This window comes from Drosophila eugracilis, unplaced genomic scaffold (assembly GCF_018153835.1).
Source record: "Drosophila eugracilis isolate 14026-0451.02 unplaced genomic scaffold, ASM1815383v1 contig_2147, whole genome shotgun sequence".
NCBI lineage: Eukaryota > Metazoa > Arthropoda > Insecta > Diptera > Drosophilidae > Drosophila > Drosophila eugracilis.
In genome coordinates, this window is record NW_024573030.1 from 343,543 (window position 1) to 357,131 (window position 13,589).

Sequence of the window (13,589 nt, forward strand, 5' to 3'; positions counted from 1 at the left end):
CCATTTCGACAGGGAATAATCTGCCATATTAACCATAAATAGTAATATTTGGGTATTTGATCATCCTCACACCGATTTGCATCAGATAATGGCCTGCCCTTGTGTAACTGTCTTTCGGCGTTGCTTTTCAACTATCGATTAGATATATTTCGATCGCCATGACTCACTTACAACCAGATACAGTAGTTAACCCCATCCAATCGACCCGTTCGAATGGGATCGTCAGCTTTTCGAGTTGAAATGGGAGTTGGAAGCTGAGAGTTGGGATAGTGTAGAGTGTTAAGTGTTAAGTGTTGTGGAATTGGGGGGCTTGGGGTTCGGAGATCTGGAGCGGAGATCTTGAGGCGAGGCGAGGCGAGGCCTAGGTGCGGCCACTAACATTAAACTAATTGCACGGACGGCATGTGCTCTTATTTCAGTTTTTAGTTTTATTTCTCTTACATGGCTGCTGCTTTTGCAACATACAAAATCAAAGGCGTGGCATAAGGCGACACGATATGTGTCGAGGGACTTACAATCTATATGTAGCTCGACTTGCATATATACCCTATAAAAATGCGTTTTTCTGTGTATTTTACATAGTCTTTTCTAAACTATACACACCCCGACAATCACTCGTAAGCAGACAATGCCACGTAATGGAAAGAAATCAACATGCAGACAATGGCAATCAAATCTGGCCAAATCGCGTGGGCCAAGCCCAAAAATAAAACATTTGTTGACAGTTGCCAGCTTTGATTTTGTTACCATCTACAGATCCATTGTCTACGAAAGATCACCAAAGACAAAGTGAATTGATTGTTTTTGGCTTTCTTTCTGGTCAAAGTCAACAGTGTTTTTTTTTTTTTTTTAGGAAGTAGCTTCCGCTAGATCTAGCAACAGGCAACTGGCAACCTGCGCGTTGCAAGCAGCAAGTTGCAACCTGTAACTGACAAACGCTGAGAACACACCGATGATTCCACTTGATATGCTTTTAATGTGTTTCTTTTGCCGTAGTCGGGGGCACTCAACTGCAACGAGGGGTCTCTCGGCGACAAAAACGATATATATACCTATATATATATATATATACATATCAGTCAGGGAAACCTTCAGACGAACGTCTTGGTGTACGTCTTTTGTGGTGCCGAGTGTAATAAAGTAGCTGCAAACAACTTCCAGTCGCACCATTTTCCTGGGCTTCAATTTCAGCGTAGACGGTCAACAATCGGTCCATGATATACATATACATTGGGGTACCAAAAGGGGTAAGAGGGGGAGGGTATTATGGGGGAAGTATTATGCTCATAGACTCGCACATCATTTCACAGCTACGACTCCAGTTCCGAGACTTGAAGACTCCGACTACGACTTCGAGATTAGTTCACACGATAAGCCAAACAAACGGGTCGGTTCGACGGATCGAGGGGGTTCCACTTGGTTGGCAACTAATATGAATTTGATATTTATGGCCAAAAGCAAATGATGATTTCCCCGCTGCCTTGTCCGTTGGCTGTCATTAAGATTGTGAGAAAACTTTCAGGGCAAGTGCGTGTGCCAAAGGTGACCAAAAGATGGTTTTTGTGATCGGAAAAGTATTTTCTTCATATAGAATATCAGTCAAAAATATATAAACTTGGTACCTCCACTGCCATTTTGAACTTGTATGTATGTAGATATGTGGGATTTGGGTACACCTGTCGCTGGGGCAGCTGCAAAAAAAAAAAAACAGCGAAAAGGTTGATCCAAGACGGTTCCGCTCGAAGGCGCTGCCTGTGAAAAGAAGAGCTCTTTTGGCCGAAAAGAAGCGTCTTTGTCTCGACTCCTGTCTGGCTTAAAAGTTAAGTCGGAAAGGGGTCTATTTCCCCTTTTGGTAAAGACTAAAAACCCTGACCAGATCGCTCGGGCTTATGCCTATATATACACATGTATGTAGGTATATGTGTTTAAACAAGACGGCAACTTGACAACCAGAATAGGGGTTACATATGGAAGACAGGTTGCTCGAATTAAACTGTTTTGATAGGGGTTTTAATGCTCTCAAAAGGTATTAAAATTTGGTTATAAAAAAACAGAATATGCCTTGTAAAATCAACAGTCGGATTGGTATGCATAATTGTGGTTTTACGATTAAACCGCAAAAAATGATTTAGTTTCTTAATTGGCATTTTGTATTTGGTTTTCCGATGAATGTGATTTGCATAGCAATTGGTAACATATTTCATTTTGTTTAAGATATAAATAGAACAGTGACTTGTAATAATATTTATACAAACACTGTAAATAATTATGTTATTTACCTTACCCATCAGAAGAGTCCATCAGAAATACTTGAAGACGTATTCTGCATAAATTAACTTTGTATATTTTCCTGAAACGAGACTGTTCATTAATTGTTGTTCACTGCTCATTAAAGCAAACCTCCCTCCCTTCAATACCTCAAGAAAATGACAAACTTTATTTAAATTTGGTAATCGTTGTGCGCAAGCAAATGTAAAGTCATGAGCACGATGTTTTATTTTTGGCCAGCATCATGGTCGGCATTGTTGTTTCAGGGCCAGAAAGCGAATGTTGAGGTGGTGGTTAGCACCCGCATTTCGTATTCCGAATGAAAACCAAGCACTTCGATCTTGTTTCGGTAATTGTGGCAACAACAACATGGCAACATCATGTCGTCCATGTTGGCCATTCGAAAGTTGTCCATGAGTTGTCCGATGTTCAATGAACCTTTTAAACTGTTACCATTTCTCGTTTCGAGTTCGTGTCCGAAGTCTTTTGTTTCCGAATTGATTTTCTTTGGATATGTGCGTGGCATAGCCCATACCCCATTGGTAACAAAAAACGGTAGCCCAAATGGAAAGTGTTTTCCGGGTTTCCTCCCCTCTCTCTCTCTCTCTCTCTCTCTCCCTACATTTATGTCTCAATTAGTCTCCTAATGAAGTTGCCCAGTACGGGAAAATTAATTCTGATTGCAATCCCATTTCGGGTTACATTGTAGGGATCTCATGCATATTTATCGTAGCAACTTCCTAGATTGTCTTTCAAGATCTCCGATTTGTTTGGTAGAGTATAGTTCTAGGGAAAATTTACAGAAATCAATAAACCTTTGCACCTGAATTTGTAATCTTTGATAGAGTTGGGTAATACTTATAAAAGTCTTATTTATTTATATATTATATAATTATTTTCTTATTTTTTTATTCACACAGTCATGTTTGTTTTCTAATACTAAACCCAAATCTTTCGTTATTTCCAAGGTGCATTAAAAAGATTCGAATGGATATGGGGGATCTCATTAGCTAATCGATTGATGGTCCAGACCCCAATCAAACGAATCTCATTAGTTTGTTTTTTCTATTTTCTGCTGAGTTGTCACAGCCGGGGCAATTTGGCTCTAATTGAGACACAATCAATCACAAGGCAACCAAAATCAATTCGAAGTCAACCTGAATCGCTGCACTTCCGCTGAGCCATTGTTGCATTTTCAATTAGCTTGCTCGCCGCTTTGTATTTACACGGCATTTACATTTCCATTTACATTTCCGTGGTCAGACATTGAATCTCGGCCAAAAAAAAACGAAATAGAAAAAAAAACGGACTTCGAGATAAAAATAAAGGTGAAAGCGTCAACATTGGCGGCAAGATTAGAAATACTTCTTCATGTCTCCCTCGTTTTTTCGGTGGTAATTGTAAGTGTAATGGCCATGGCTGTTGTAATTGTTATTGCCGGGCCCAGAATAATGCCCATTTCCTGTCATGTTCGTTACTTTGGTAGTTTTTCACTTCTAATTCAATTTCTAATATGGTGTTTTGCTTTCTTTTCGTCGAATTTTATGGTCACATAATTATAATCAAGTCCAACGGGATGACCAATTTTGAAGTGGTGTTAGCGAAAAGTATAAATTGCACTTATTGAATTCGCAAAAATGCTTTTATGTTTCTAAGAAAATATTGGCCTAAATGACTAACCAAACATTTTTGAAATAATATGTTCATTAAATTTTCCATAAATGTGAAATATTAAGAAAATATAAGCCTAAAGACTTAGTTTCGTTTTTGTTAATGGCCAATTAATAATTAATTCACACCTAATGAATAGAAAATCATTAGTCAAACTTTCTTTTTATTGTCAAACCAGTTTGTTTATTTCAGTTGGCTGATATAAATATTTAAAAAAAAAAGTTAAATAAATAGTTGTCTAAAAACATATCTGTAAGCCCACAACATAAGTACGGTTTATTTGTGATATTCTCTGGCTGAAAATAGTTAAATATGTTTGTTTTGCTGTTACCCATTAATTTTCTTATTCAACTGTGCCTTGAATTAAGGCCTTAACCATTAATTTTGTAAGACATCAACATAAAGCCTGATATTTTCCCAAATCACTTAACCCACTGTAGCCCGCAGGTGAGCCAAAATAAAATAATTCGCCAGCCTGCGGGATTCCTGATCTAGATTCCACCTGAAATCGGTATTCAATGGCGAAATCGAGCTTCAGGCTATGCTTTAAGGCAACTCGGCAACTTTTTGAGTTTCCCCAAAACTCCACATCCCGCATCGCATTGCGTGTGTGTGTGTGATTTCTTCTGTTCTTGGGAAATGGAAAAGCGAGAAGAGTGCATAGTGCAGAGAGAATGTGTGGTCTTTGGGTTTTTGTCTAAGCCATTAGCCACCCACAGAATGGAGCTAAGTTGGAGATCTGGGATCAGAGGGCATTGGAGCAGACCACCCGGAAAATAAGACCAGAAAACATGGAATACAGATTCCGGCTGAGATTCTTAGTTTTGTTTTTTTTTTTTTGGTTAGGGGAAATCGGATGATTGATGTTTTGGGATGTTTGGCAGATAGGCAAGATGGATGATCGGATGTGAATGTGGATGTGGGCTTGGTCTTCAGATAGCCGATCAGCGATCGGTCCAACGATGCAACGATCAACGATCAATGGCAGGCAATTCAATTAGCCAATTACGCATTGGCAATTGGCAATTGGCGAGCCACTGACATTTGTAATTACACCTGAGCGATGCCATAATTTGCACAATTGGAGCGCGGAAGTTGCACAAGTTGCGGAGTTCTGGTCAAGATTATTATGGTCTGTCAGCACTCGCCAATTGTGGGCTCAATCAAAACGGAAGTTGGCATTGGGTGGGGACCGCTTAGAGCACCTGGTAAAACCACCTATAATATGACCAACACTTGTCCACCTATGTAAATGTATTTGTATCTGTTCCCAACAACGATCGGATGTTACTGCTGGCCTATCAGCTTCCGTTTTGGCGCCATTCGAGAAGCGGAGGAAGCGATCTTGGATCTTCAATCTTCCTCCCTAATTGATTGATTGCGAAAATTGCAGCAAGGAGCCATGGACCCTAACCTGCCGGGCAGTGCGTGAAGATGGGCTTCCTTTTGTTTTCCGCATATCATATTATGGATATTATTACTAATTGTATGCTTAACGTATATAAAGAAATCATTACTTTAATGCTTTTTAATACGTTTTCCCTCATTTCGTATTGCACTTATTGTGTAATTTAATTTTCTAATTGCATAATAAGTATTATTTATTTTATAATTCATAAATTTGTGGGGTCAGGACTTGTAATATGTACGAGGTGTGTTCAAAAAGTAAGGTGACTCTTCAAATTTCGCGAATTTCAAATTTTTCGATTATCGAAACCTTTTAGAAGTTATACGAGGTGTGTTCAAAAAGTAAGGTGACTTTTCAAATTTCAAATTTTTCAAATTTTTCGATTATCTTCAGTTTTGGGAACAAGAAAAAGTCACATGGGGCCAAATCCGGTGAATATGGTGGCTGAGGCATTATTGTGGTGTTGTTTTTGGCCAAAAAATCCAAATCCTTTGATCCATATTTTTCGATAGCAAAAAATCGCCGAGCTCGCAAAACAACTTGTAACTTTACGCCTCTCACAACCAAACAAAAGAGGATGTTCCATTGAAACTTGGTACAGATGTTAGGGAAGAGTGTACCAATATAACAAAACAAAAAAATCGATAATCGAAAAATTTGAAATTCGCGAAATTTGAAGAGTCACCTTACTTTTTGAACACACCTCGTATGTCTTTGTATTATCTAATAGTTATATATTCAAGATAACTTAGTGTGAAACTAAGCTTTAATGGATTCTTCAGAGACTTTTTTTTTACCACTTTTACCCAAGCTCGAGAAGAAGGCTTAAAAGGGTACAAAATTTCGCATATCATAAGATTGGGTCCCAGACCAAACCCCTAAACAATTTGTCTAGCTGCAGGCCTCACCCAGGCGGCTAATTAATTACGAATTCGAGCTGGAATTCCGATTGGCTGCAAAAAGGGGCGCTACCCTGTGACCCCAATCAGAAATCAGAATGTCTTACGTTCTTTAAATGGCTCCGGGTTAAATGCTCCTAATACGATTTAAAGTAACAAATCGATTTGTGGTGGCTGCCGGTTTTTGATGTTTTCTTTTTTGTTTTTTTTTTTGTTTTTTGTCAATTAATTCTTATACGCCCATAAATTAACGGCTATTGCCTTTGGATCTGGCAAAGCAAGTTGCGTAATAGTAGAACAACAATGAGAAGTTCTTGAGAATCTTGAACTATTCTTTTGTTTTCGGTTTTCGTTTGCGGTTGTCATTCTAGCGGCACTTTTGTCGTAGGCGTCGACGGATCGTCACCCTCGAGCTATCTCCTGTAGAAGAAACCTCACAAGATCCGAAGAATGAAGATTGGAGTATGAAGAACGAAGCGCGCAGAAAGTGTAATGTAGAATTGTTCCTAGTCTTTGTGGCAGTTCGCACTTGTTGATTTCGCAATTCCACTTTGTGAGCCTGGACTTCCTATGGGCTACTTCGCCGCTCATTTTCACATAGGGTGTTTGGCTCGTTGGTCTAGAGGTATGATTCTCGCTTCGGGTGCGAGAGGTCCCGGGTTCAATTCCCGGACGAGCCCAAGTTGTTAACTCTTATTTTTTTTCCTTATCTAATACGTAATTCTATTTATATCTCAATTTTATATTTTGCAAAACCCTTGATAAGCCACGTTTGGGATCGGTGTAGGGGGCATTACCGTTTCGGTGAGTTGCAATTTCGGGTTCGCTCAACGTGAACTTGGCATTTCAAAGAGTGTACATTTTCTTTACTTAACTGACTCACCTGGTTGGGGATTTTCATTCTGATGGACAGGAAGACGATCCACGAGGAACAGCGTGCGAACGCATAATGAGATCGAGGAAGTGACTCACAATCAAGGGAAGTTGGGGAACCAGTGTTTGCACAAAGGTCTGCTGGCTGGATTAGTGTACTCAGACATGCAGCAGTTTGTGAAGAAAATACTGCAGTAATTAATTACTTATTTAAAAATAAATTAATACGATTGTGTATCCTGTCTCTTTAGATTTCATTATTTATAATATTAAACAAGTTAATGAGAAAGTCAACACCTGCTCATTTGTTGCAAGCATTAGGATTTTGAAAAAAGAGGTACTATTTCTTAATTGTGAAACGTTGCTAATACATCTATTTTTGTTGGGAATTCGTGTTAGTCGTAGGTACTGCCAGGAGAAAGATGTCAGAATTTGTAGAGCCTGACGATTCCAGCTAGCTTTAGCTATATAGCAGCCACGCCTTGGGGGCGTTCTTGCCCGTGCCAAGGATGAAGTTTGGTAAGACCTTCGAGTCCCACCTGACGATCGAGTGGCGCCAGCAGTATATGCGATATGCGGTAAGCTGGTTAGCTAGCTTTAAATGTAGTCCTGTCATAATCCTGCCCACAATGAAAAGGATCTCAAGGAGCTTATCAAAAAAGGCGTTGAGAATGCGCCCTCACCGTTAACTGCCTCCGATTACGAGATTCAGTCCTATTACAGGGCCTTTGAAGAGGCCTTCCTTACGGAATGCCAAACCGAACTAACTGGAGTGAATAACTTCTTTCTGGAGAAACTTTTGGAAGCTCGGCGAAAGCATGGCCATTTGAAGCTTCAACTTTTGGCCAATTCCCGGGTGCCGGGACATACAGCCAGTGATTCCTCGATCCATTCTCTACGAACTGATTCCTCAAGGATCCAGAAGAAGACCATGACTACTCGGCAGCTGAGATATGCCTATGCCGAGTTCTATCTGAGCCTCGTTCTCATCCAAAACTATCAGTCTCTAAATGAAACGGGTTTCCGGAAAATCTGTAAGAAGTATGACAAAAATCTAAAGTCCGGAGCAGCGGGCAAGTGGTTTGATGACAATATAGTCGATGCTCCCTTTACGGATGGACGACAGTTGCAGCGCATGACCACCGAGGTGGAGGATCTCTATACTATTCATCTGGCGAACGGGGATCGATCGTTGGCCATGGAAAAGCTACGAGTTCCCCCGCTGGGCGAACCCACTCCGCCGGCGATGGTATTCCGGGCGGGAATTGCCTTGGGCGCGCTGATCATGCTGCTCCTGGCTACCGCAATAAGCTGTAGGTTGTTGGGGGAAAGAATTGATTCCAGGGTTCTAGAGTTGCTCTCCTCATCCCTCAATGCCCAGTTATAAGTTTTTGGACAACCCTTGTTTAATCTCTTCTGCAAATATTTATAAACATTAAATTTATATTAAGTCCTGATAGAGACTGGGCATTGCCGGGTTTGTAGGACACATCTCAGAATATTTTTTAAATCCTCCTGCTCCCATCACGATTTGTAGACTGGAAACGAGCGCCATCGGATGATCATACCCCTGGTCTGATGCCCATGTTCCGTGGTCCTTTCACTTGGGTGATCTTTAACTTCTACATGGCGGCCAATGTGGCCGGATGGCAGCAGGCCGGTGTCAATCATGTCCTGATTTTCGAGATCGATCCCAGAAGTCATCTGCAACCTGCCACATTTTTGGAGATCGCGTGCACCTTTGGGATTCTTTGGTCCTTGTCCATGCTGGGCTTCCTGCACCACGACTCGATGGGCATATCGGATCCCTTTGTCTTCCCTTTGGCCCTAATCCTGATTATGGTGGGTCTTTTAGTGCTGCCACTGCCTATCATGAATTGGCCAGCCAGATGGTGGACTATTAAGTTGTTGGGTCGCGTTATCACCGCTCCGTTACATTATGTGGGTTTCGCCGACTTCTGGATGGGAGATCAACTGAATTCACTAGTCACCTGCATTGTGGATTACTATTACATACTAAGGTTCTTTGCGATAAGTTGGCTGCGAACTGAGCGGGTGCATCACTGCTTCGAGCCGGATGTGATTGTCCCGGTTACCATGTGCTTGCCAGGTTGGTTTCGATTTGCCCAGTGCTTGAGGCGATTCCGGGATAGTGGTTCCAAGTCAGTAAGCTATCTGATCAATGCCGGGAAATATGCCACAACGTTTCTGGTGGTGCTGTTCGCCACGCTGCGACGAGATACTGAGGGTAATCAAAATCCTTCAATGGGATCAAAATTAAAACTGAAACAACATATATGCTATAATCCTCAACCGCAGGTGGGTATCTCAATACGTTCAGCAACCCGTACACCTGGCTGTTCCTTGCAAGTTGTTTAGTGGCCACCGTCTACTGCTATTTGTGGGATGTTATGAAGGACTTTGGGTTATTCACTATTATCCGGGGAGAGCATATATTCCTGAGGAAGCAATTGGTCTACCCACAGGCCTTCTACTACTTTGTGATCATTGAGAATCTGGTTCTGCGGCTGTTTTGGGCCGTGGAGTTTGCCATTCTGTATCATAACTTGATGACTCCTTATAATATGAAGACCATTTGCAGTATTCTCGAGATTACTAGGTGAGAGCATGGGCGATTTTAAAAATTTTTAGTGCAGATTGATTGGCTCTTAAATTGAGACTATCGACCATTTTTGTTTTCGAATACTTTTGGCCTTTTTCAAACTTTTTAAGCTTAAAAATGATAAATGATTTAAAGAGGTTTTTCATGGATTAAGGTGATGATATCGTACTCCCCTTTTGTTGAGTGTAGTATGTAGTCTGTCCCTTGCCCACAGACGCTTCATTTGGAATTATGTGCGACTGGAGAATGAGCATTTGTTCAATTGCGGAAAGTTTCGGGCCACAAGGGACATTCATTTGGCGGCACTGAATCCTCACCAGGAGCAAATGCTGGAGCGATTGATGGACGAGTCGGATGGCGTGTCCAATCGGCGTAAATCGAAGGAGCGAATTCGCCTGGGGAAGGAGTACTTCTAAAAGCAGCTGCTGGATATGTGTATTTTCCCTCTCTGATCTTAGTGCACCCCGATCTCCTCGTTAATGGTCCGTCGTCGTCTTTAATTAATTCATTTGTGCAAAAATACAAGTCAGATAGAAAGGCAGAGAGACTCGGAGACAGAGCGACTGGAGAAAGGGAGCACGAGGAGCACGCGCCAAACCGGTTGACCAGCTGCACCCAAAACTCCTCTGGTAACTCCCCCGAACTCCCTTCTACATATATATATATATATATATTTGTCTGTGTATATATATAGATATTATCGCCCCGCCAGGTAACAATTGTCATTGCTGGAAAAGAGGAGCAGTAGAGAGAGGAGGAGATCCTCGTGGCGAGCTCCCGATCACGGATCGCCATCGCCATCGAGCAAGCTGTTCGACAATCTCTTAATTGACTCGCATCGAGCTTTGATTGGCCTCGTAATTAGCCAGCAAGAAAGGAGGAGAATGAACCTGAAGATGATCTCCGATCACCCATTCTAATCCAGAGAAAGGCATTCTAATTGGAGAAATGTTTCGGTTGCATATTTTGTACGTCATCTTTTGTGTATAAAACATTTAGTTGAAAATGATATTATTGTATAAAGTTTATATCTGAGATCTTAATTCTATAAGGATTGCCTAGGAAACCAATCCTTTAATAGGTTTATTGTGTTCTAATTTCGTTGTTAAATCTTTATTGTCTGAAATCCTCAAAAAAATAAAACTGTGAGGACTTTTTTTAATCTCTTAATGACTTAAACAACTGGCTAATAGGCTTATCTTAAAGTTGAGGATGCCTTTTGTTTAGGCATTAAAAACATTAGGGAGCCTAAGGATGATTCCTAAAGAATTTTCTTGATCCTCTTTAGCTGCTTCTTTTGTTCAGGTAAATCAATTTTTTTCAATTGAGGATTGCTAATGCGAAGAAGAAGGCAATCAAGCAGGTCAAATTCTCGATATCACTAAAATAGCACTAAAATAATTAAGAGTTTAATTTAAAACCTTTTAAATCTTTTTCTAAGTCTAAGAAGAGATTTCCATGTTTCTATGAGGAGATTGGTTAATAGACATTTTCTTAAGCAATCATTTTAATCTAATTAAATGCCTTAATATCGATCTTGATTTTTTTCTCACTGCAACTTATCTTACATTCGAAGCAAGTCTTTAGTAGTTGACTTGAGCACGAGTCAAACATAAATTTGCCGTGGACTTGTTGATGCTGCTGCTGCTGCTGCTGTTGCTGGTAATGGCAACTGCAATTTATGCTGCATGTCTCGACTGGCGACACCGGCAATGTCTCCAGAGAAAAGCGGAGAAAGGGAGACGGGCAGCTAATATTAATTGTTGCCGTTGCTGACGATGTTGCTGCCGTTTCAATTAAGCTGCCTGCACAGCAGCATCATTGCAGCATTGCAGTATATGCTGCAGTTGTTAGTGCTGTTGATGTTGCTGCTGATCTTGGTACAGTTGGTCGCGTTGCACACGCGCCAAAAGCAGACCAAAACAAATAAGCAAACAAACAAACGAAGGAACCCAGCCAAACGATACGAAACCAAACAAACAAATAAAAGGCAAACGCGCAAACAAATCCAGTGTGAGTGCGGGTACGAGTACTAGTACTCATACAATCCCAACCGAATCGAGTGGAGCCTGGCCGAAAGGCGACAACAACTGGCCAAACAAGGCCCAAACGGCTTTAAGTCAAGTTTTCTACCAAGAGGGTTGCCCAATAACTACGGGAATAAGAAATAATTAAATCAGTTGAGGAAACTTGACATTATTTGCGCCTTGAGGAGAAAAATAGAAGTAACCAATTTTCGCATTTTCGATAAGGAGTATCATAAAATTGTACGAAAAATGACAAAAATTTGACTTTTTCAACCTAGAATGCAGTGATTTTGGAACTTAAATTACGAACTCACCGATGTAAGACATTCTAAATTTGGACCATTTTTTCTATTATTTCAAACCACAAATTATGATTAATTCTTTTGATTAAGACTTCTAGCGTAATCAAAACAGACCCTCTCATCAGAAATTCATGTTTTAGGCAATTGCTTATAAATCGCCACCAAGCAAACCCCCTATTACTACTATTTATAATTGCTAACCATGCGTTCTTATTGATTTATGATAACTTCTTCTATCCCTGCGATGTGAGTGCCCTCAGTGGCCAATGTCCAACTTTGGGCATATGGTCATATATATATACATATATATATATGTGTATAGCTCCACCACATGTACTTCAGTACTTAAATGGCCAACTACAATCGCATTTGGCTGTTGTTTACTATTTGTTAGCTCTTCTTTGGCTGGAAAATGGCGCGCAAACAACAAACTGGCGTTCAAAGTCCAAAAAACTTCTCTTAACTTGCCAATGTTTTAAGCCAGCTGAGCTTGATGGCCAGCTCGTGCTAAATTTAGCCAAGGAGCAGGACATGTTAGCTTGTTTGCAGTGTTCCAAACCGGGGGCAAAAGGAAAGGGACTTTGCCCATGAAGTCAGAACCAGTTTGGCCAGCTTTGGCTCCTTTTCCTGGTTTCAAGTTTTATGAGCGCGCGCGCGTTGATCCCTCGAAAACCCCTTGAAACCTCTTTTGGAACCCCCTCTTGGAACCCCTTTCAAGACCCCTTTTATGGAGCAGCACGCGTCCATAAGCTCAATATCTCCGATATCCCCGCGTTTTTATCGCCAGTTTTCTTGGCCACAGCGGGGATTTCTTTTGACGCAGCTCATAAATTTATGTGGCAGCCTTTTGATTGCCTTTATGCTGCCGTTTTCTCTCTCTCTCTCTGTTTTCTGCTCTTTTCGCTTGTTAATTTGTGCACATAAATTGGCTCGCAGCCAATTCTATAACCGATATATGTGTAAGTACTTGTATATCCCCCCTGCTTACCCCATCACTGCTCAGGTCTTATCTTCGAAATTTTGTGACAGCACAGCTGCAACATTTTTTTCGAGTTTCATTTTCAGCTGCAAGGACTTTTTAGTCCTAAAAATGCAGATGGTTTTCAAATTGCAACATGTACAAAGAACGTGCCAAGTTTTTTTTAAATAAACTTCGAAAAAGGTAGGCAGAACTTAAGTTTTAAGTCAAAAATATTGAAGACATGGTTAGAATCGTTAGCTACTGGCTACCTCCCCACCAAAAAATCTTCAGTTTACAACATTGCATCTTGGGGTATGTTTAGTTAGTCTGGGAGTGGATTGGATTGGGTGTCTATCCCCGGGCGGCTCACTGCCCACCCAATTCTTGGCCAACAATTCGGATCTAACTCCACCTGCTTTATTAGCATTAACCAGGCGAAACGGAGTCGATTGGGAAACCACCGACTAATTTAGATCAACTATTGCGGAGTTGCGGTGACTGGAGGCGACCTTGCACCCATTTCCAATCGACCACGCCCCCACTGCGCCCAGTTTTGG

At 41.0% G+C, this 13,589-nt stretch overlaps 2 protein-coding genes and 1 non-coding gene across 3 annotated transcripts in view; all 3 read left to right on the forward strand.

Moving 5' to 3' along the window:
• Positions 1 to 13,589, forward strand: part of LOC108118295 — a 49,836-nt gene that overhangs the window by 11,896 nt on the left and 24,351 nt on the right. The gene's annotated exons all lie outside the window — the stretch shown is intronic.
• Positions 6,855 to 6,926, forward strand: Trnap-cgg. The gene has a single exon. It is a non-coding gene; the product is annotated as a tRNA-Pro (tRNA).
• Positions 7,629 to 10,785, forward strand: LOC108118296 (xenotropic and polytropic retrovirus receptor 1 homolog). The gene is made up of 5 exons (XM_017230908.1): positions 7,629 to 7,697; positions 7,757 to 8,432; positions 8,657 to 9,367; positions 9,439 to 9,739; positions 9,957 to 10,785. Exons 1-5 carry the CDS (start codon positions 7,629 to 7,631, stop codon positions 10,156 to 10,158), a joined length of 1,959 nt encoding a protein of 652 aa, XP_017086397.1. The 3' UTR covers positions 10,159 to 10,785.

Coding starts and splice junctions, on each gene's coding strand:
- LOC108118296 (XM_017230908.1), top strand. CDS start 7,629: ATGAAGTTTGGTAAGACCTTCGAGTCCCACCTGACGATCGAGTGGCGC. Junction 7,698..7,756: donor AGCAGTATATGCGATATGCG/GTAAGCTGGTTA, acceptor CACAATGAAAAG/GATCTCAAGGAGCTTATCAA. Junction 9,740..9,956: donor AGTATTCTCGAGATTACTAG/GTGAGAGCATGG, acceptor CCTTGCCCACAG/ACGCTTCATTTGGAATTATG.